The 22,069-nt window shown below is 33.1% G+C and overlaps 3 protein-coding genes across 4 annotated transcripts; 2 read left to right on the top strand and 1 right to left on the bottom strand.

Annotated features, from left to right (window-relative positions):
• The first annotated feature begins 5,399 nt into the window (after positions 1-5,399).
• Positions 5,400-8,034, top strand: LOC7453841 (abscisic acid receptor PYL8). 2 transcript variants are annotated; one of them, XM_002321414.4, is made up of 3 exons: positions 5,400-5,762; positions 6,799-7,014; positions 7,529-8,034. In XM_002321414.4, the coding sequence occupies exons 1-3, from the start codon at positions 5,622-5,624 to the stop codon at positions 7,745-7,747; spliced, it is 576 nt and encodes a 191-aa protein (XP_002321450.1). In that variant the 5' UTR covers positions 5,400-5,621; the 3' UTR covers positions 7,748-8,034. The 2 variants fall into 2 exon arrangements, with proteins under 2 accessions (XP_002321450.1, XP_024442405.1); XM_024586637.2 differs by lacking the exon at positions 5,400-5,762 and adding an exon at positions 5,875-6,654.
• A 1,605-nt stretch (positions 8,035-9,639) lies between these two features.
• On the top strand, positions 9,640-11,368 carry LOC7475611 (uncharacterized). The gene has a single exon (XM_024586638.2). The coding sequence runs from the start codon at positions 9,640-9,642 to the stop codon at positions 9,868-9,870; it is 231 nt and encodes a 76-aa protein (XP_024442406.1). The 3' UTR covers positions 9,871-11,368.
• A 1,388-nt stretch (positions 11,369-12,756) lies between these two features.
• LOC7475612 (ATP-dependent zinc metalloprotease FTSH 11, chloroplastic/mitochondrial) lies at positions 12,757-20,981 on the bottom strand. Its single transcript, XM_002321989.4, has 17 exons — positions 20,198-20,981; positions 19,488-19,641; positions 19,290-19,382; positions 19,056-19,141; positions 18,842-18,965; positions 18,353-18,472; positions 17,948-17,998; positions 17,539-17,600; positions 16,266-16,323; positions 15,537-15,662; positions 15,378-15,458; positions 14,964-15,093; positions 14,718-14,866; positions 14,108-14,389; positions 13,880-13,969; positions 13,724-13,777; positions 12,757-13,211 (listed from the first exon to the last, which is right to left on the bottom strand). Exons 1-17 carry the CDS (start codon positions 20,776-20,778, stop codon positions 13,056-13,058), a joined length of 2,397 nt encoding a protein of 798 aa, XP_002322025.2. The 5' UTR covers positions 20,779-20,981; the 3' UTR covers positions 12,757-13,055.
• Between the last annotated feature and the right edge of the window lie 1,088 nt (positions 20,982-22,069).

Below are 22,069 nucleotides of genomic sequence, written 5' to 3' on the forward strand. Positions count from 1 at the left end.
CATGCCTTTTGTCTTTTATATGCTGTTATGCTTTGATTGTTTTCTTGTCTTTTGTACGCCGGATGGGGTTTTGTCCGAGTGAAATAGGATCTTTGCTTGACATTTGAGACATGCTTTTAACCCTAAGTAGGTATCCCCGTGCGAAACATGCATGAACTTAAGGACGCGCATGACCTCAATTCTTCACTTTATTAATTAAAGTCAATGGTTGGAAAAAAAAACAAAACCATGTGCGGACGAAGAATGTGTTTAAAACGGTAATTTTAAAAAATTAAATTTTTTTTTGTTTAAAATAAATTTTTTTATATATTTCATATAATTTTAATGTTATGATATAAAAAATAATATTTAAAAAATAAAAAAATATATCATTTTAATACATTTCCGAGCGAAAAACATTTTGAATCGCAACTGCTATCACACTCCCAAATACTTTCAAAGTGACGGATCGAGAATGCAGAATTTTTTATTTTTAAATATGTTTTAAGAGTATTTTTAATTGAAAAATCAATAAATTGGTTTTTTTTATTTTTTATTGTTTTAATATCAAATATTAAAAAAAATATTTTAATATATTTTTAAATAACACTACAGATACTATATGAGAAATAAATAAAACTACTCTTCATTCTTTTTATCATCTAGTTTTCAAGCTAGCTATGTTAATATTGCATAAAATTATTTAAGTGGTAAATCGTAATATAATTAATTTCAGTGTGAATCAATTATGAAATAAGGCCAAGAGTAGTTATCTAGGTTTTTATTTTCCATTACATTTATTTCCGTCATTTTTATTTCAATTTAAAGTATAACTATGGCTTAATTAATTTAGATTAATTTATGTCATGTAAATCCACCTTGAGGAAGAATACCGCTATTGTATAGTTTCGATATTTATTTGAAAATATTACTTCAAATTTCAATGTTATACAGTGTAACAAAATTTAGTTGAAACATAAATTCAATTTATTTGAAAAAGTCTTGGATTAGTTTAACTATAAAAAGAAGAAAAGGAAAGGAAGGTAACGAGTACTATGAGAAATCCTTTTCGTTCTTTCATTTCTGCCGAAAAAGTTAAGAAAACAAAAACCCAATTCAAGAAACAGTCAACGATCAAAGTGAATATTATTGGTTTTTTTTTTAGACCCGGATATCTTATATTTTTAAAAGGATAAAACTAGTCTCGTTTGGGGTTCGTGGTTGCCCCTCCCTACAAGTTTACAAGTGTGTTTTTTGGAGATCGAACTTATGTTCTCACCCTTGCAGGGATATAGTAGTGTTTTAATCGCTAGACAAACACTTCAGTACTAGTGAATATTATTGCTGTTTAAAACCAAAAAAAACAAAAACAAAGTATTATTGCATTCCTTTTTTTTTTTTTTCACTATACATGCTATAGTAGAGATTCAAATATGTTTTTCTTTTCATGAAGAGAAATTATATATAGACAATTTTTGTTCCATGGCCTAATTATTTATGCTCTATATACGTTTTCATTGATATTATCACTGAATAATTTTTGTTTTTAATGGTTCTAATTAAAAAAAAAACACCAAAATTCCTTGTAACCAAAACAAAAGAAAACAGATTAAAAGTAGAAAATGCATTATATCTACGTACAATCCCTTCAAATTAAGGCCTTGTGATAACTCTCCTTTCAACATTTTTCTTTCCCAAATTAAGATAGGTAAATCCTCTTCTCAACATGCTTCATTGAAAAGCACGACTCATCGAGGACAATTTGTTGCTTGCTGCCTGGATTCCACTGTAGATATCAAATATATAAGAGAGAAAGAAGGGAAGAAGGAAAAGGGAGACATGCCTTCTTGTCTTTTATATGCCGTTATGCTTGATTGTTTTATTGTCTTTCGTACGCCGGATGGGGTTTTGTCCGAGTGAAATAGGATCTTGCTTGACATTTGAGACATGCTTTAACCCTAAGTAGGTATCCCCGTGCGAAACATGCATGAACTTAAGGACGCGCATGACCTCAATTATTATTATTCTTTTTTGAGATTAACACGAAGTCCGGATCAGCTTGCGTATACCTCGACTAATTTTATAGGCCCTGAAGTTAACAACCATGTAAGCTTCCAGTGGCATTGAGATTTGTAAGATTTAAACTGGTGATCTCTAGGGAACAAACCTAAAGCATGATCAATTGAGCTATACCTCTAAGGATTACATGAGGTCAATTCTTCACTTTATTAGTTAAAGACAATGGTTGGAAAAAAAACAAAACCATGTGCTGATGAGGGATATGTTTGAAATCGTGTTTTTTTAAAATTTAATGTTTTTTTATTTCAAATTAACATTTTTATGTTTTCAGATTGTTTTAATGTGTTGATATTAAAAATAATTTTTAAAAATAAAAAATATTATTTTAATGTATTTTCGAGCGAAAAACACTTTGAATTACAACCGTTATTACACTCCCAAACACCCTTGAAGTGACAAATCAAGTATGCGGTATCTTTTATTTTGAAATATGTTTTAAGAGTATTTTTTAATTGAAAAATCAATAAATTGGTTTTTTTATTGTTTTCTAATATCAAATATTAAAAAAATATTTTTAAATAGAAAATACTTTTAACTTCGTACAAGCAGTAGAGACCAAACTAGTATTGTCTTCTAAATGGGCAGGCATTCTCGTTTCTCATTTTGTAACTTTCTGTTTTTTTTTTTTTTTTTTTTTTGCATAGATAAAACTAGTTCAAGGGCTACCATGGTGAGACTCGGGTTTTAAGAATTAATTCAGTTTAATTTATTTAAAAAAAATATTAAAAAAATATTATTTTAATAAAAAATAAAATAAATAATTAATAAATTTTGCCTCCATTAACTTAATTTTTTATTAAATTAAGCGGAATCAATTTCTTATCTCATTTATTTCCAACCTAGCCCCAACCCGTCAGACCAGGACAGTATAGATTTTATAAGTATGATTTTTTCGTGGCTATATTATTTGCAACCATTAGAAACAATCTTCTTACCATTTATTTTAATTACGTTCACAATTAGCTACACTCTAACTTTTTGTGTGAGTATAATTAATCTTAATATACAAAAGTTCCTGTACGAGTATTTGTGTCAGTATAATTAAATCAAATAATATTTTTTATTTATACAAATATTCAGATTAATTTACACGTATCACAATTAATCTCACATCCATAAAATTAAAGAGCAAATTTACGTACTTCGTAGTAAACAAGAGCTGAGGTCACCGTGTGTAAGGGTAACATGCACCTAAATCTTAGGGTAGAGTAAACACTTCTTTAATATCTGTCACATGCGCGTGAGTGACTATCCCCTGAAAAAAGGAAAGTCTTTTCTCAATTCTCTCTCGTAGAGCGTGCAATAAACTCTTGATTTAATGAGAAAAACAAGTTTTTTTTTTTTTTGTCTTTTTTATTTAATTCTCAGAGTAAATTATGTATCTCAATTGATTAATTCAAAGAAGGAGTAAACATTTATTATCACTTGAATTATTATTATAATTTATTTTTTTTATATTTTCAGATCATTTTGATATGCTAGTATAAAAAATAATTTTTTTAAAATAAAAATAAAATATTATTTTGATGCATTTCCGAGTGAAAAAAACTTTAAAAAACAATTGTTATTATACTTTCCAACACTCTCTTCGTATCATTTTTCTTATATATCAAATGACAACAACTTTTATTATAATTTTCAATAAATTCCATTCAGTTTTTTTTTTTAAAATGGAACCAATATTCATTTATTTCAAGGTTGTTTGGGAAAGTGTTTGAAACAGAGTTTTGTAAAATAATTAATTTTTTAAATTTTTTTTTTAAAATATTTTTAGATCGTTTTGATGTTGATATAAAAAATAATTTTTAAAAATAAAAAAATATTATTTTGATGCATTTCCGAGTAAAAAATATTTTAAAAACAACCGTTATTATACTCTCAAATATCTCTTTTTATTCTATAATGTATGAATTGAACCAAAAATAAATCAAAATATCTTGAATTCTTGATTGTTCGCCATCCATTATGTTACGCGGATTAAAATAATATTTTTTTGAAAAATTTATTTATAAAAATAGTTAAATTTATTCAGAATAATTAACCGTAACTATTATAGATATTGTACTTTAGGATAAAATATATTTTCGTGGATAGGAGAGTGTTGTGCACGCGCCTTCATTAGCTTGGAGACGTAACTTCTAATATACTGTTGTTCTGGACCAATATGGGTCCCAGGAAATAACAATAAATTAAGCGAACGTTCGAGAAATGTGCTGGTGAGCAAAGCTGCAAAGTATAATGCATCGGGCGGGTGGTTTAATCAATTATTATAATTTTATATTATTTTTCTTTTTTTTTTCTTTGTCAAATTTCTTTGTATGAATCCACTAAGTGATGGCTCTCTTTAACTAAAATTTTGTTTTTAATCAATTTAATAAGTACTGATTTATTTAAGTAGCTATTAATATTTTGACTTGACAATTTTATCCTTTGCATGAATATTGTGAGTGTGCTAGTGTTTTGAGAGAATAATTTAAGTAATTCCATTGGCTTGGCAATGCTTTAGTTTTTTTTTTTAGTTTTTAGTTTTTTTTTTATATATATTGATGCAAAAAATATGAATAAAAAATAATATGGTGAATTTAAAAAGTATAAAAAAATGGAAAAATCTATCTTTAATTCCACCTCTCAACATCCAAAGAGAGGTAAAGATAGGATGTAAAAGGAGCAAAATCATTGACCCTACAAACTCATAATTAGCATTATAAATATTAATTAATACTTCATAGCTCCCAAATGTGAAACCAATAAACAATATGGATCATACCTTATTAAATGATGCCACAACTTTATGTTCCCATAAAATGGACAGCTTTTATTAACCACCCCAAACAACATTTTTTCTCCAAAATAAAACAGAAAATTCTTCATTAGTTCATTAATCCAATGGTATATATATCAATAAATTCATATTTTCTATAATTAACTATTTTTTTTATCAATATTCTCACAATTATGATATAATTAATATAGCTATTCTAGTTTTATTAAGGATAAAATAAGGCTATTGAAATTGATTTAAGAAATAATTTTATTTGATTTAAATAATGGACGCAACTATATATCAAAGGTGGTTGCACTACATTATTAATATACATTATGTTAATGAAATCATATCATTAAATCTACACACACAATAATTCAATGAATTGATTTATAAATAAAACAATATATTGACATACTTTTCACTAATGATTTAAGATTTGTTTGTCTTTTTTAGTAAAAAATCTGAAAAGGAATTATTTCTTATTTTAGCTAAGGGCAATTCCGTCAACAAATAATAACACGATATTTCCAAGTTGTCGTTTAGTTAACCTCTTAATACTTTAATTTCAGGTGATGATATGATAGAGAGGCTTGAGGTTATTTCCTCACACACACCCCGCCATAAACCTCTTTACAATTCCCACCGTCCATTGACCAGAGAAGACTTCCGGCGACAGAGAAAAGTCATCCTTGAAGAGATACAAAGTGGGTTATTTTTACTAAATTGATATCTTTGATGGTTAGCAGAGGAAGAGAGAAATAAAGGGCGTGTTTGTTTTCAAGGAAAACGAGAGAAAATGAATGGAAATTGTAATGGAAGAGGAGGGATAGGATGTGTTGAGAGTGAATATATAAGAAGGCACCATACACATGATGATCTTGCTGACCATCAGTGTAGTTCTGCTCTTGTTAAGCACATCAAAGCTCCAGTTCAACTTGTAAAGTTTCTAACTTTTTCCCCCTTTAATTATTCTCTGTTTGTGTATATGTGCTGTATGTATTGATATGTATGTGTGTGTTTCCTTCTTGGATTTTGGTTTCTGGGCTTTCTTTATGTTGTTCAATGGTTTGATTTCAAGTGTGTTTTGTATGTGAAGATTCTGCAAGTTTGGATTTTTTGATTGGTCCTGATCTATGTTTTATGTTTCTTTTTCTATTTTAGATGGTTGTGTATGGACCATGGAGTTGTTTTCCTCATTTTGGTGTGTTTGATTAACCAACCTCTTCGTTTAACCTCTGTTTGGATGCTGAGAAAAGTCAGGAAAAGAGGAGAGACATACGTATTCAATTTTTTGGATGTGTGAATGTAGTTTTTACAGTTCAATGTAACATCTTTTCGTCTGGAATGTGCAAGCATTGGTCTTCTGTTTTTGGTTTCCTTTCAAGGCAAGCTGCAAAGAGTGAAAATGAGTTGTTCATCAACTGAAACACTCGTTTCTTGATGAAATTCAGTTGTTTTTTCTGCTTAAGTTTCCTTTTTTCGTTAGGATTTCTTAAGGTCTTTTTCAGGTACAGCTATGACTTTTGCCATTCTTTTCTAAACTGTACTGTTTAGACTCTTGAAAAATCTTGAAACTGCTGAACCAAAAGTTTGAGTTTTGTTCAATAGAAAAGTGTTCAAGTTTGAATTAAACGAAACAAGGTGGTCCAGTATAATTGAACTAATTGCAGCTATTCTTTTATTTTATTTTTAATTTTTTTAATTGGGACGAATAGCTTGGGAAGTGCCACGGATGTCTTTTTCATGCACTGTTCTTACCAGCCAACTGGATGGTTTGTATTAGAGAATCCTTTTTGAAAAGAATATGCAGCTTTAAAGGGGAATCAATAGTGAGTAAATCTGTGGAAACGATTTGTCCTTCAATAATGTCTCGGTTTCTATTCTCTTTGGAATTTGATTGTTAACGAATTTCCTTCACTTGTTTTTTCATGGTTTACATAGTCATTTCTGAAATATTTCTTTGATTCCAATAGGTTTGGTCATTGGTGAGAAGATTTGATCAACCACAGAAGTACAAGCCTTTCATCAGCAGGTGTGTTGTGCTGGGAAATCTTGAGATTGGGAGTCTTAGAGAAGTAGATGTTAGGTCAGGGCTTCCTGCTACCACAAGTACTGAAAGATTGGAACTTCTCGATGATGATGAGCATATCCTCAGCATCAGGATAGTTGGCGGGGATCACAGACTTAAGGTAAGGAATCCGTTCTTTCTTTTCTTTTTTCTTGATATGCGTGTATGATCTCTATTTCCCGTGAATTTGTTTTAGCTTCCTGAAAACTGCAAATTTTGTGCACCTTCTGCCTTGTGATCTGCAATTCTTGAGTACATATATTGAGTTTGTAGGGAAGTTGATTTGTTTACCTTTCAACATTTTCAAAACGATCATGTAATTGAAATTTAGTCTCTGTGGTTGACATGTTTTGAAGTTATACTCATGAATGTTTCCACTTGAATGGAATCCAATAACGTATCTAGTTTTGGATTTCCCTGCCATTGTTTGCTTCCAAGTCATAAAGACTTCAGTTTAATTGTTTAGAAAAATTATCATTTTTCGTTGGTGGGTAGTTGCAATTGAGTGAATATTCAAAGCCTTAAGGTCCGTGTTCTCTGTTCTCTTTCTTGACTCTTGATTTCTAAGTTCTCTCATTTCTTTTCTTATCAACCCAAACGAACCCAACCTGGTTTTACTTTCTACTTTGCCCCAGAACTATTCTTCAATCATTTCCCTCCATCCAGAGATCATTGATGGACGACCAGGGACTCTGGTGATTGAATCTTTTGTGGTGGATGTGCCTGATGGGAACACGAAGGATGAAACATGCTACTTTGTCGAAGCTTTAATCAAGTGCAATCTCAAATCACTAGCCGATGTCTCAGAGCACCTTGCAGTGCAGGACCGAACCGAGCCCATTGATTGTATGTAAAAGAAAATTCCAGACCAGAGATGTGGTGGAGGCTACAGTTGTGAAAGGATGAAGCTACCGGGGCTTTTGTATATAGGAGGCTCAAGAGACCGACTGGCAGCAGTAGTACTTTCTTCCATCTTTCAGACGCTCTTGCGCTCGTTTTCCTTGTAATTGTTATGCTGTCTATTCCCTTTTAATTAAATTATGTGCTGGACATCTTCAGTAGCTAAAGAACCACACTCTTATAAGTTTCTCATGCTTGTGAATGAAAAGGGAAAAAGAAGGATTATGTTTCCATTCTATGATATCGAAGGGTTTTGATGGCGGTGGCATAATTTATGGTTGTATAAATTTATGCTGTAAAGAGTTGTCTTTTTGTGTTTTGCTTTTTACCTTGTGTTTGGGTGCAAAATACAATAGAAGTGTGGTAAAGTGAACATCAAGAACAGCTGAAACTTAAGATGGAGAGGGTGTCATGTCCTTCAGTCTTTGTCCTGGTATTTTCTATTACAGTTTATAGGCATTGTTACAGCAAATCATATTCATTTTTGTATCCATGTATTGTCTGGTGACACCAGTGTTGATGAAGCCTTCGAGGGAAAATCTGGGGAATGGTCGGAAAGTAGAGATTATTAGTCGCTTGCCTGCATTTCGCCGGAGGTCTGGACTCAAATCTTTTTATCAACACTAAAAGAAAATATAGGCATTAACAAAAACCTAAAACACATCGGTAAAACACTATAAACAATGTTTCTACTATTGTACTTCGCATTTCAAAAATAAAAATCAATGGCTTGAGTATCATTTGTGGATTGAAACAATGTGTTTTTTTTTTTTTTGCTTCTTATTTCAAGAATCGATGGCCTCAGCAATGAGAGTATTATTGGTATTTCCATGGGAGCCACTAGTCATTGTCAAGCTGGTTGGGATAAATCGGTTGTTTTAACTTTTATGTATGGTGAAATTACTCATTTAATCTTGGCAGCCCAAAAAAAAAACTAATATAAAGGGCTTTTAGCACAATTAATTCACTTCATTGCACTTTGAATTAAAAATAATAATAAGCTTTGGCTTAGCTATGTTTTTATCTTTTTATAATGGTGTTCTTGTAATTCTCATGTTATATCAGAGGTGAGATGATCATTTTATGAGCATAGAAATTAATTTTTTTTTTTTTAAAGTTAGCATGTAAACAATATTCGTCAGCTTCAGATTTGGTTTTAATTTTTTTGATTGTTTTTTTTTTAATTTGAGATGGTTTTTAAAATTTATTTATTTATCACAATTTTATTTTTATTTTTTTCTTTGAAAAATTAAAATTGATATTTGTTTTTCAAATTCATCTCTTAACATTAAATTGACTGGGTGTTGAGCTTTTTGATTGAACCCGAGTTTAGAATTTAACAGATTACATGTTTAATATATTAATCCAGGATTAAAAGATTCACCGGGTTGGCTTGGTTTTTTTAAAAATCTTTTTTTTTTTACAATTTCATCATGTTTTTAAGCTCATTTTTATATAAAGATCACATAACTATGAGAATTTTCAGTGATTTTTGAAAGGATAAGAGTTGTTATTGGTTTTTTCTGTTTTTTATTAAATTTATTTTATCATGTAAGGTGAGTGCTAGGTATAATGGTGTAAATCCCAATAAAAAAAATAACAAATAAATATGAGGAAATTTCTATAATTATTGGTATAAAGATCCTGTTTTATTTTGTAAACCCTGAAAATCCAAACAAGAATAATAATTGGAGGAAAAGGGTACAATAGTAATTGACGGAATAAATAAATCTATGGGCTGAATGTTTTAGGTGTTTGTAGATGAGTCTAAATTTAACTAAATAAACACAAATCAGAGAGAAAATTTGGAGATCTGGTTTGATAGAGTGAGAGTTCATCGAAAAGGATGAGGCTAAGCAGCAAGCCCCTGTTAAAACGAGCAGGAGAAGGAATCAGCAAAACACTATCTGAAATTCTTGTCTGCCCAATCTCCAAACAGCCCTTAAGGTATTGCAAAGAAACAAATTCTCTCTTCAGTGATTCTATTGCTGTCTCTTTTCCTATAAAAGATGGAATTCCTTGTTTGGTTCCAAGAGACGGCAAGGTAATCGAAACTGTTGATGACCCAAAATCTTGATCCTGTTGTTTTTTCATCTGCTGCTAAGAATGACATTTTATTACTAGGTTAAGTTAGAGAAAATCAGTGTCTTTTTCTCATATTTTGCGAGCTTTCTTGTCATTTAGGATTGTTGTGTTTCGTCTTTCGCTTTTGGTAGTTCAGTCTCAGAATTATTCTGTATTGATGAACCAGTTTTAGCCATGAAACTGAGATTGAGATCTGTGCAATCTAAAGAAACTGTGAAAATAGAAGTGCCCGCTTCGTGTATTTTACAGCAACTAAAGGAAACCCCCTCTCGAGCAATATTTTTCCGCAGGCTCATATTTGTCTCTTAATAGAAAGGATGAGCTCAATGCATCTTCGCCAGAGGATTCTTTGCAATCTCTTGGTATTACGTCTGGTGACCTCGCTTATTTCTCTGTCAACACCATTGCTGTGTTTAGGTTCTTGTTCCTCTGTAAGAGAACAGGCTCGAGGTCATCGAGGTAATGTACAAGAGCCTACGCCTGATCAATTGATGAGTTTTCCAGAGTCAGTTTTTGGTTTTAATAAGCTCGGAAACCAAGATTTGTTTGTACGTGGGCATGCTGGTGTTCAAGCCAACGATGCCAATTCTCAAGAAACTAAATCTGAAATTTCTCTGGATATGCTTGTGCAAGGACAGAAGGGTGAGCAGCATGAGATTGGAGGATCCGATACGAGTGATGCAGTTATTGAAAGACATGGATCTCTAGATTCAAAAGCTCGGAGTGGAGAAACCTTAGAGACACAAGAATTGACCAGTGTAGATTTTGTGTGGGCAGATGGTAAGAATGATGGGATGAATGAAAATGATAGGTCATCCATGTTGTATCTTGAAAATGAAAATTTTGAGTTGTGGAAAATCGTGAAGGATGGCCTTGTTTTGCCTTTATTGATAGATATTTGTAAGAAGGTTGGTCTGTTTCTTCCACCATGCTTGATGCGCCTCCCAACAGAGCTGAAGCTCAAGATTTTAGAGTCACTAGCTGCCATTGATATTGCAAAAATGGAAAGTGTTTCTTCAGAGATGCAATGCTTGTCTTCAAACAATGATCCATGGCAGCAGAAATTTGTGGAGGAGTTTGGAGATGGACAGGAGCGCTGGGAACTGTCAATTGGAAAGAGCAGTTTGCTTCATATTGGGAGAATAAGAAGAAGCGGAAGAGGGATGTCAATGCCATGGCAAGATTATCATCAAGTTCCGCCCTTTTTCTTCCCAACCAGGAGAAATTTTGCTTGGTATTCCTCCACCCAATGGTCGTCCTGGTCAAGGATTTCCTCGATTTCGTTGAAATTTTGCTCGAAGTTGTAATGCGGCTAAAGCGGGACTTGCAGCAGGAGAAGCACAATCCCCGGGAGCTTCAGGAGAGACATCGGAAGTGGATACCTCATCTTTTAAAGAAATATTTTGTCTATTTGTTTCTACATAAATTTAATGTGAAGTATGGAATATAAACTCGATGCGAATTTCAGAATATAAACTAATTTTGCTTCATGAGCAGGGGGATACTTTGAAAAATCTAGTTGGCTATAATGGCAGTGAATATTAATTAAAATTAAGCTAGTAATAACGGCGAGGGTTATTAATTGAAATTAAGCCGGCCACCATGACGGTGGCTATTATGTAAAAATTAAACTGGCCGCAATGGAGGGGGCTGTTACTTGACAATAATGCCTTGTTGCATGAGATTACGAGTAATGAAACAAATCAACGAATATGACTGATGTAAAACACAAACTATAATTATTGAAATTGTTCAAGTGTATGGTTGACATGAGCACAGGCCTCGAGAAATGCAATAGATCAATAAATAATTAAATTCATGATTATGGAACTGGTTGATGAAGTGGGGTAAATGAATATGGTTATCTTTAAGGCATAAGCCATGAATATGGAAATTGATTAATGAATTTAGAAGTTGAATTAAAACATGAATTAAGGGTATTGAATGGTACTAGTGAATTCATAATTTTATTAAAGCTATGGATACGGCGTGGAATTAATAAATTAATAAATTTCTAATTAGGAGTATTGAAATAGATTAATAAATGCATAAATGATATTAACCCCGAGTTAGGAGTATTGAAATGAATTGATCAACTTAAAGCATGAGTTATAATTATTTAAAATGAATTATTGAACGCATAATTCATGAGGTTTTAAGGTATTCACAACGGTGATTACTTAATGTATATAATAAAGGAAATTGAAGTTTATCAGTTGATGAAGAGAATACAACAAATTAAAAATTTAGCATAGTATTAATACTTGAAAAAGACTAATGATGTTGTGTTTATTTCTAGAGTTATATTAAAGATATTAGTAGTAATGAATGCAGACATGTTTACCCTATTTTTCTACGTTTTCATATATTACAAGTATATTTCATCCATCATAACAACCATGATATCGTAATTCAGATATTTATGGTCATTTCATTATTGAAAATATATTTGTAAATTATCAAGTCATGTTAATAACCTTTATTATATATACTTGAGTAAAAATACTCTAAGATATGTACGGAAAAAGAATAGATGACTTTCACTTAATTTGGAGGTGTTTGTGCGTGTGCTCGAGAAAATATTTGTGATCTTGCTATTTTGTAAGCATGTTGTATATAACTATGCATTGTTGATGGAGGATAGTGAGCTTTAGACCATCCTTGTGTCGATAATTACGATAAAAAATATTTTGGGGTAGTGTCTCCGAAGAGAAAAACTCAGTTTGGATAATTCAAATGGTCACATTAGCATAGTTCATGAAGGGGGCAGTCCGGCGACAATTTCCTCGTCAAAGCACGTAAAATGGATAGTGAACAGCAAGGAGTACAGCGATCTTGGCAAAATCATGCGCACGAAATGGTAAAAGGGGTGGAGCACTAAAGATTAAGTTCAAAAAATACCATAAAGCTTGCCGCGCCATGCCTATAATATCGAATATTGTATGTTCAAAATTCTACCCACAGTTGGGGTAAACGTTCAAATAATACATGTACGAAAATAGTACATGATCTATCGCTGTCTGTCAGGTTGAGGGTGTACGGAAAGAATTTATATCGCACATCGTAGTACTGCTACTGAAGGCGGAGAATTGGAGAGGGATTGTATAAATAATCACCTGTACTGCTTTAAATATACTGTACAGAATCTCCCCCATGGTCGATTAGATTACATGATTATTAAGCCAACACAAGCTCCCCTTCTTCTTGCGCTGCTTCTTGTTGCTCGGGTTGCCGTCCTTCCCGGTAGGGAAGAAGAATGCGCTTTATTTCTTCTGCACTAAGTGTTTCATACTCTAAAAGAGAGTTTGCTAGTGCATGTAATGCCATCTCGTGCTGCAAATAATCAAACAAAAATGTCAGTGACTGCTAGAATTTGCTATACAGAACTTCAAAAGGTTACTTTAGTCTATTCAAGCACTGAAGGCACACAAAAGCTATTTCTTCAAAATCATCAAAACTAGTTAAGCTTGCAAGAGTCTTCAAGATACGACAGGACAACTTGAATAGAAGGTTCAGCATAAGAATGGCCTGTCACTCAAGGGATCTAATTCTAGTAAAACTAGAAAGTTAACTATCAGCAACGAATCTCATGTAGTGAGGGCACATAGGAACAACAACTGCTGACAGATTCATAACTCTCCACCATATGATAATGTTCAAACGGAACTCTTTCCAAAACAATTCTAGGTGAAGGAGCTGGACAGAGAATATTAGGGGCGTTTCAAGTCTCTTGTCTAAGCTCCACTAACATAGTGCACATTTTACCAAGGGAAAAAACAACAAAAAGTAATGCCTGATAGTGGTGGATGTGTCCTCATAAACAATACTGAATCATATGAACAAACCTTCTTTAGCAAGGCTTTCACACGATCATATGCTTCTTTTAGGAGTTTCATGACCTACAGAAACGACCAAACAAATCACAATCATTCCGAAACCATGACCAGGGAGGGATTCACAAAAAAAATTCCATAAACAAGACCAGGCATTCAAAAACATACTTCAGCATCAACACGTGACTGCAATTCTGAACTTGGTCTTTCTTTAATATGTATTGGTCCAATTGCATCGCTCATCCCACAATTTGATACCTTAGAAAGATGAAGATAGCATTAGAATGCATTTTGTGTCAATGGATTGAATCCAACTTAGATGTAACCATTTTACTCATTGTGGTTTGGGAGCTCTATAAACCAAAGGAAATGCGACTTTAGCATACAAACACATACCATATACTGCGCAAGCTCTGTAGCTGTGTGAAGATCACTACTTGCTCCAGTAGTGACATGGTCCTGACCAAATATGAGCTCTTCCGCAACTCTTCCTCCCATACAAACATCAAGCCGAGCTAATAACTGCTTTTTGCTAATTGATGTCTCATCGCTTGAAGGAAGCTGGGTGACCATTCCTAAAGCAGATCCTCGTGGCATTATAGTTGCCTTGTGTATCGGGTGTGCACCCTCGGTATTGAAAGCTACAATAGCATGGCCACTCTCATGATATGCTGTTAACTGGAAACAAGTGTAATAGCATAGCAATTAACAATGATGAAACTCACTGGATGTTTCCAAATAAGCTGAACTGCTGAAGACTTTATGCATGGCATGCAAAGGTCTCGTTTGCTTGCCATATATGATAATAAATTAATAATAAACCCCCTCCCCAAGTCTGTACAAACTTAAAATGGAAGTAGAACGAGACAAGATAGTTCAAGCTTAGGCCAATAGATTAAGCACTAAAAAGATGGGTTCCAAGAATATGTAGCAAAATGTCAACCATGCAAGGAAATCATCCAAACCTACTACTCTAGAGATTGCCTATTGACTGATTTATACATACCTTCTTTGACTCTTCAGAAATGAACATTGTTTTCCGCTCAGTACCCATAAGTATCCTGTCTTTTGCAAACTCCAATTGTGCAGCAGTTAACTTCTCAGCGCCTTCTACAGCAGCTTTAATTGCAGCAATGTTCACTAAGTTTGCGAGATCTGATTGCAAAACAAGAAGCAATGGAAAAATTTGTTGGTAAAATTGAATAAACTTCTGCCAGAAAACAAAATATGCAGCTTCAATCAAATGAACCACCAGCTCCATTGAAGCCTGGTGTGCCACGAGCAATTGTTTTAACATCTACATCATCAGCCATAGGCTTATCTTCTAGGTAGAGCTCCAAAATCTCTTGTCGGCCTTTAACGTCAGGATTTGGAACAACAATCTAAAAAGAGTTCTTGTCAGTCATATCACCAAGGATATTAATTCAAATAAAAAATAGATGACATATAAGCACATAGACAGACACTCTGGGTTTGTCCAATCATTCATGTATTTATTTGAGTGAAACCATTTATGGAAACTCATCCTTAAACTCTATAACCTAGAAAGTAGAATTTACAAGTAGAACCACGAGTATGACTATTCAGTAAAACATATTCACCTTAAAACACAATGTCATTTTAACTTTCAAAGCTCAAAGAAATAATAGAGAATAATATAACATACATGCCGGTCAAATCTACCAGGCCTAGTCAAAGCTGGATCAAGAATATCAGGCAAGTTTGTTGCAGCCATCAATATTATTCCCTGCAGAGGAAAAATTAAACAAGGTTAGAAAGGTGGCAGTGAACTGACACATTATATTACAAGCTTATCTATAGATACCTCATTTTGTTCGAAACCATCCATTTCAACAAGTAGTTGATGCAATGTCTTCTTTGTATGGCCTTCCCATTGTTTCCTTGTTGACCCAACAGCATCAATTTCATCAATAAAAATGATACAAGGAGCCTACAAGATGAAAAATGGTGTTAATCATAAAATGAAAAGGAAAAGCACAGTATTAAGGCATCACTATACAGCTCAGATTTCACAAAGTTTCAATCATGGATGTAATTAAAGTCAAGGTATACATGATTCTCTTAGAAACTAACATATTCCTATTGAATTATAGACTCTTCTTTTTTTCTTCTCTTTTTTTTAGCATTATACAGCTAGCTATAAATTTCATTAAACCAAAGCAGACAATTTGTATATTTGTATATTCCTATTGATTATTCACAGTTAGCTGACAAGCAGACAGGGAAAAGGATAACACCAATTTTTATACACATTCTTTGTGCACAGATCTCCAATATCATAAAAAAAACTCCTTTATTTCAAGAAAATGCCCTCAAAGTTGTCTATGCCTGTTGAAGACCCATTTTGTACGTCTAGGAAATCATGAATACATAAAAGAAACATAATGCAATGTCATGTACAGAAGTGCATATTTGTTCAGCCAGAAGAGAAGAAGTCCTACAAATGGTTGCCAAGATGATTTTAAAATTTTCTCTCTGTTTTTGTTTGTTTCTCCCCTACTGAACTACCAAAAAACATCACAGAACAACAAACCTTTTTCTTAGCTGCTTGAAATAAGGATCTGACACGCCGAGCACCAACTCCAACAAACCTGCAGTACAAAAAGTAAGATGAGACCTTTTTTTTTAATATGAGAATGCTGAAGGATGGGATTACTCCTAAAAGCAAGCTTAATCTTACTAGAAGATGGAGTTTCAATAGCAAAAATAGGAGAATTAGACATCCTTCCAAAAGGTGAAAAGAAACAACAATCTAGTTCAAAGTAACATAGCACTCCAATCCCATTGTATATCTATCCACTTGAGAGGTGCCAAAAAGACTATCCAATCCCCCAACAACTGCTTCAATATGAAGATCATCAGAAAACCTTGCACCCATCTCCATCCAAATGCACCAAGATATTGCAGTAACAGCACATTTCCAAAAATCTTATAATCTATCTACCTTCTCAAACCCACAAAAGATACCAACAAAAATTGTTAAACCCTCCTCCAGATCATGCAAAACACCCTAACAAATGCAAACAATCTTTGCCACAATCCAGCAGCCTTCCTGTCCAAGAAACCATCCATACTTGATACAATTGTTCAATTTAAAATGTTGCCAGAATGCTGTGGCCACTTTATTGTTGGATTGGCCATTAGGTGCTCCAGGAGAGTCAAAGGACCATGATGGCATGGCAGTTTATCCCAATATCATCACTCAATTTTATGCATTAAAAAGCAGATTCTGCAGCTTCCCTGCAGCCTTTCCTCGTAAATACATGGCCAAATCATTGTCACCTCATCCTCTACCACCACCAACTTCTTCTGCAACTTAACATGTTGAAGCTGCGGCTTTTCTCATAAATACAAGCCAAATCACTTCTTTCTCATTCTTTCCACCAGCACTTTCTTCAACACTTCACTGATTGCTACCAAACACAACCAAGTGAAAGAACCAACTCATCTCTAGCTGTTTCTAGACATGCATCAACTACTCAAACATCATAGAGTGCTCCTCAACAGACAACAGTCGGTGAACATGGCAGGGCCATCTCACCAGCACCCTACTGCATCTTTTCTTAATTCTTGCTGCCAAGTAAGATAGCTATCATATTCTCCACTTCTACCAGATATTAATCAGCAGTAAAAATGTAAATTTTTTATTCCACTTAAAAAATTTACCATTAATAATTGGAGCATAAAAGAACTTAGCCGCATTGTTTTCCCAAAGAAAAAACAGCATTGGTATAAGATACTATGTAAATTCTCTTTTTATTATTACAAGTAAATGAGGTAATCTATATAAGGTAAAGATGACTCACATTTCCTCAAATTCAGATCCTGCTCTATAGAAAAAAGGCACACCAGCTTCTCCAGCAATGGCCTTGAGGTTCAAGATAATACAATTATCAGAAGAAGTACATGAATATAAGCATAGATGACTAGTACTCGTGACCATAAATTCAAAAAAGGATGAGCATCCAATAGGACATTTTGTAAAATACAATCTTGAACATAGGAAATGACAAGGTTGATTTGTTCCAGTGAGCATCCAAAAGAATCTATACTTTCTCTCAACACGTCATTTTGATATTTATGATCAAATGACACAAGGGTTGCTATTTATTCATCACAAGCTTCAAAGTGGTCAACAGCTAAAGACAAAGTATCAAAGGACAAGAAATGCACAAGTCAAAAACCCATCTTAAAAAATATACAAGTAAAAGTTACCTTGGCAAGCAACGTTTTTCCTGTACCAGGGGCTCCTGTCAAAAGAATTCCCTGCATTGGAATGTTGTTAAACTCATGTTTTCAGAAACAAGTTAGCAGAAATAAAAGCAGCAATTCAAATTCTGAAGTAAAACGTCTCTTGTAATGAGTTGTTTACAGATAGAGAAAAGTACAACAAGAAGACGAGATAATAGTAATTGATTTCTCCCATGTACAGAAATGAGTGTGACTGCTGAATAGAAACAGAAAGGAAATGATTGAAGTTATTCATGACAATTGGAACACAAAACCTATCATTCTAGGCCAATATATGAACTATGACTAGTATATTCCACGCTATAAGGTTCATACAAAGTACACGAAACCACATGTTACGTATGATAACAAAAAATATTTTGCACAAACCTTTGGCAACTTCCCACCAAGGCGAGTAAATTTTGTTGGGTTTTTTAGATACTCCACTACTTCCTCAAGCTCTTGTTTTGCATCGTCACAACCTTTAACATCCTTAAAGGTTTTAACATTCTGCAAATAAAAGTTAAGACCAACCATTATATGCTAAATACAAGAGTAATATACAATAAAAGGATATGGCTTTCCAAGATATAATTTCTCCAATCAAGTAAATGTTGGTCTGCGATAAAAGTTTCACCGCTAAACCAAAGTTCCCATTTTTCTTCCCTACTATTCCAACTTGATGTATCTAATCTTGCTTTATCTCCCTTACTAAGAGACACAGGAATAGGAACACATCCAACAAGTTAAACAAATTCTATTGACCTACTATCCACCCCTTGAAGAAATACAAAAAAAAGAAGCAATCGTGTAACTGAAGGTAGCAGGATTCTAAAAAACACCCCCAAATACTTCAGGCACAAAATGTTCAAAACTCACTTTCTCTGGCATAACTTCTTTATTCAGCTCTTTTGGAGTATAAGAAGAACTTGAGCCAACTCCTGAAGCTCCTATTCCACCCAGACTCCCTATATACTTTTGAAGTGCAGCAGCACCCATTATCCTGAAAAATGAATTCCGTATCTGATAAGGTAGAGAAATAGAGATGGGAATGGTGAAACAAAGTGCACAGAGGAAATGCAAGACCTCGTACCAAACTAATCCAACTGCAACAGTGAACAAGATAGTGGATATAAGCTCTTGAGCAAACCGTGACTTGTTGGATACTTTTTGATCAACCTACCAAAAACCAACAGGAAAAAAAAAGAACTTTTAGAAACAACAAGTTATTCACATTTATCTTCTAAAATCAAAAGCAGAAAGTATTAAACCACCTTGCTCCATATACAAGGTCGCCAGCACAATCATTTTTACAGTTAACTCTTACCATCACCACATGCAATGGCTGCTTTTCAGATATGCCAGGGTTCATAAATTGCTTATCTGTGTCCCCTGATGCACGCTGCTTCAATTCTTGCAACTACAGATTAAACATTAATCGATCAAATATTGTGCAGAAAACTGTGGCATCAAACATCACATATCCAACTATCTGAACGACAAACAAACATGTGCTTTAATCTACCAAAGCAGGAAGACTGGAAGGCTTTCCAGATTGTTCATCAGGAAGATAATCTGCAATAGAATTAGTAACCACAAGAGCTCTAAGATACTCAGCGACTCCTTTGCTATCCACTGCATGGTCTCTTTGTTCAAACCTCTTAATCACAGACTCAGGACTGCAAAAAAAAAATTAATTAAAAAAAATCAGCAAATGAAAGACAGACAATCAAATTCACTTTTCATACCTATTTTTCAACAATCACACAAACACTAAAGTAAAAACAGAAGGCTTAAAATTTAACAAGAAAGGGCCAAAACATGTTCCTCAATCAATTTCTAAGCATCCAAAAAGAAGACAGTATATTTAACCAAAAAAGTACTCTTAAAACTTTAAACAAACAGCCCATAAAATTCAATTCTTCTATAAATTTCTCATAAACCATACAGATAAAATTCGAAACCCCAGAGAAAAAAAAAACCAGTAATTTTAATTAATGAATTAACCAATTTCTCATTCACCGAGCAAATAACATAGCAAAGTCGAAAATATAACAAACACCACAAAGTTCAATTCCTTTACCAATTTCTCAGAAACCAAACATATTAAAGCTCATACCTTCAACAAAAACCCATCAAATTCATTTCCTTTATCAATCTCCCATAAAACAAACAGAAACCAAAGCTCAAAACAAACCCACACAAAATTATCATTATCAAAATCTAAAGCCAAACCTGTGCTTATTAAGCTCAACTAAAAGAGCAGTCTGTTTTTCAGCATCTTTAGGATGAGCTTCAGCTTCAGCAATCAATTTCTCTAATTTCTTCTCTTGTTTCCAAAATGGCCACCAACTAAAACTAAACCAATTAGAAGAATAAGAACCCATTAACATCAACAATTTCTGAAACCCATTTTTCATTTTAGTCCATAACCCCATTAAAAACACCGCCACTCTTATTCTCCCATTACTATCATAAACCCCACCACCACCTTCTTTCTCCTCCACTAAGTTGCCTCCCTGCCCTTCCTCCTCCTGCCTTCCACTCTCATTGCTCTCCACTACATCCACCACCTCTTGTGTTTTATTGGAATTTGAAATCGGAGGGACTGTTTCCGAAACAGGGTCAGCATTGTCAGGATGCAATGTACAAGGTAATAAGAAAGGGCGGAGTCGGAGGTTTAAAGAAGGAGAGAAGGGGGTTTTAGAGAGAGAAAGAGAGGAGTTGATGGGGTGGTGAAAGCTGCGTCGTTTTGAAGGAGAATAGAGAGAGAATGAAGGTCTGCAAAGAAGGGTAGCTTGTAAAGTGATAGCCATTGTTGTTGATAACGATGAAACTTTTAGGGTTTATGAATAAATCTATCAAAGAAAAAAAATTATGGGTTCCCTCTCTATGGTTTTGAAGAGAGAGGGGGAAGTTTTGAGAACCACAAAGGAAAGGAAAGGAAAGGAAAGGAAGGAAAGTTATCTTATCTTTGAGCTTGGAATTGGATTTTGATTGAAATTGGCGCCGTCTTTTTTTGTGATTGCAATCTTTTCTACTTTTACTTATGTTTAGTTTGGTCTCTTTTTTCACTTTGGGTTGACCTTGGAAGTTGGAACTCAAACTATCTCCAGGGATCAGGGATGAGTTTTTTTTTTTTCCCTCTAATTATATCACATCAATTTTGCATTGCCATTTTTTCCAATGATTTGCTTTTTTGGAGGTCAAATTTGTTTTTAACGATAATGTGAAAATCATGTAAGAACATTTATTTAATATTTTTTAAATAAAAAAATATTTTGAAAAATTGATCACAACACAAAAACAAACGCACTCAAATTTCTTCTGCGCATAATATTCAAGTCATTAGAGTAATTTGTTGTCATTGTTTGATATTATAGCTAGACTATGGCCCGCTCCAAGCCACTGGTAAAATTAATTTTTTTTTAATGTAAAAAAGTTATTTAAATAATTATAAATTAAATCTAGATTATTAGATTATAATAACTTTGTATTCTAAGTTCATATTGTCATGTTTTGCACGTACTTATATAGTTATAATATATGTTGTTTATATGACTTCTACCAACTAAAAGTATAGTTTTTGTCTATATTTATTTAATAAAGAAAAAAATTATCTTTGCATCCTCTAGTTTGGTCAATTTTATAGTTATGAAAGATTACAATTCATATCTTGTTTCAATATAAAATTTTAATTTAAATAAAAATATCAAAATACTCTCATATATAATATATTAGAAAATTAGAAACTCAAACAAATATCATATCGAAAATTCCCTCTCTTCAAGCATATTTTTTTCTTTTTGTATATCATTTTTTTTTTATGATCTAAACCCAGATTAAAATCAAAATTTAATGTTTTTTTTATTGAAAAGCAATTAGTCATGTTTTAAAAAAAAACCTTAAAAAATAAAAACCTTAAATTGAAACTTAGGAAACACCCTAATTTGTTTAATCATGTTCAATTATTTTAATCCACCCATTAATCTATCCTTTAAACCCTAATTTCTTATCGGTCTGGTGTTCTGTCCTCAAAACTCATTTCTGCAGATGGTTGGTTTTTCACTCTTTTCAGATTTTCATTATATTTATGTGCTTAAAATG

Source organism: Populus trichocarpa, chromosome 15 (assembly GCF_000002775.5).
Source record: "Populus trichocarpa isolate Nisqually-1 chromosome 15, P.trichocarpa_v4.1, whole genome shotgun sequence".
NCBI classification, from domain to species: Eukaryota; Viridiplantae; Streptophyta; class Magnoliopsida; order Malpighiales; family Salicaceae; genus Populus; species Populus trichocarpa.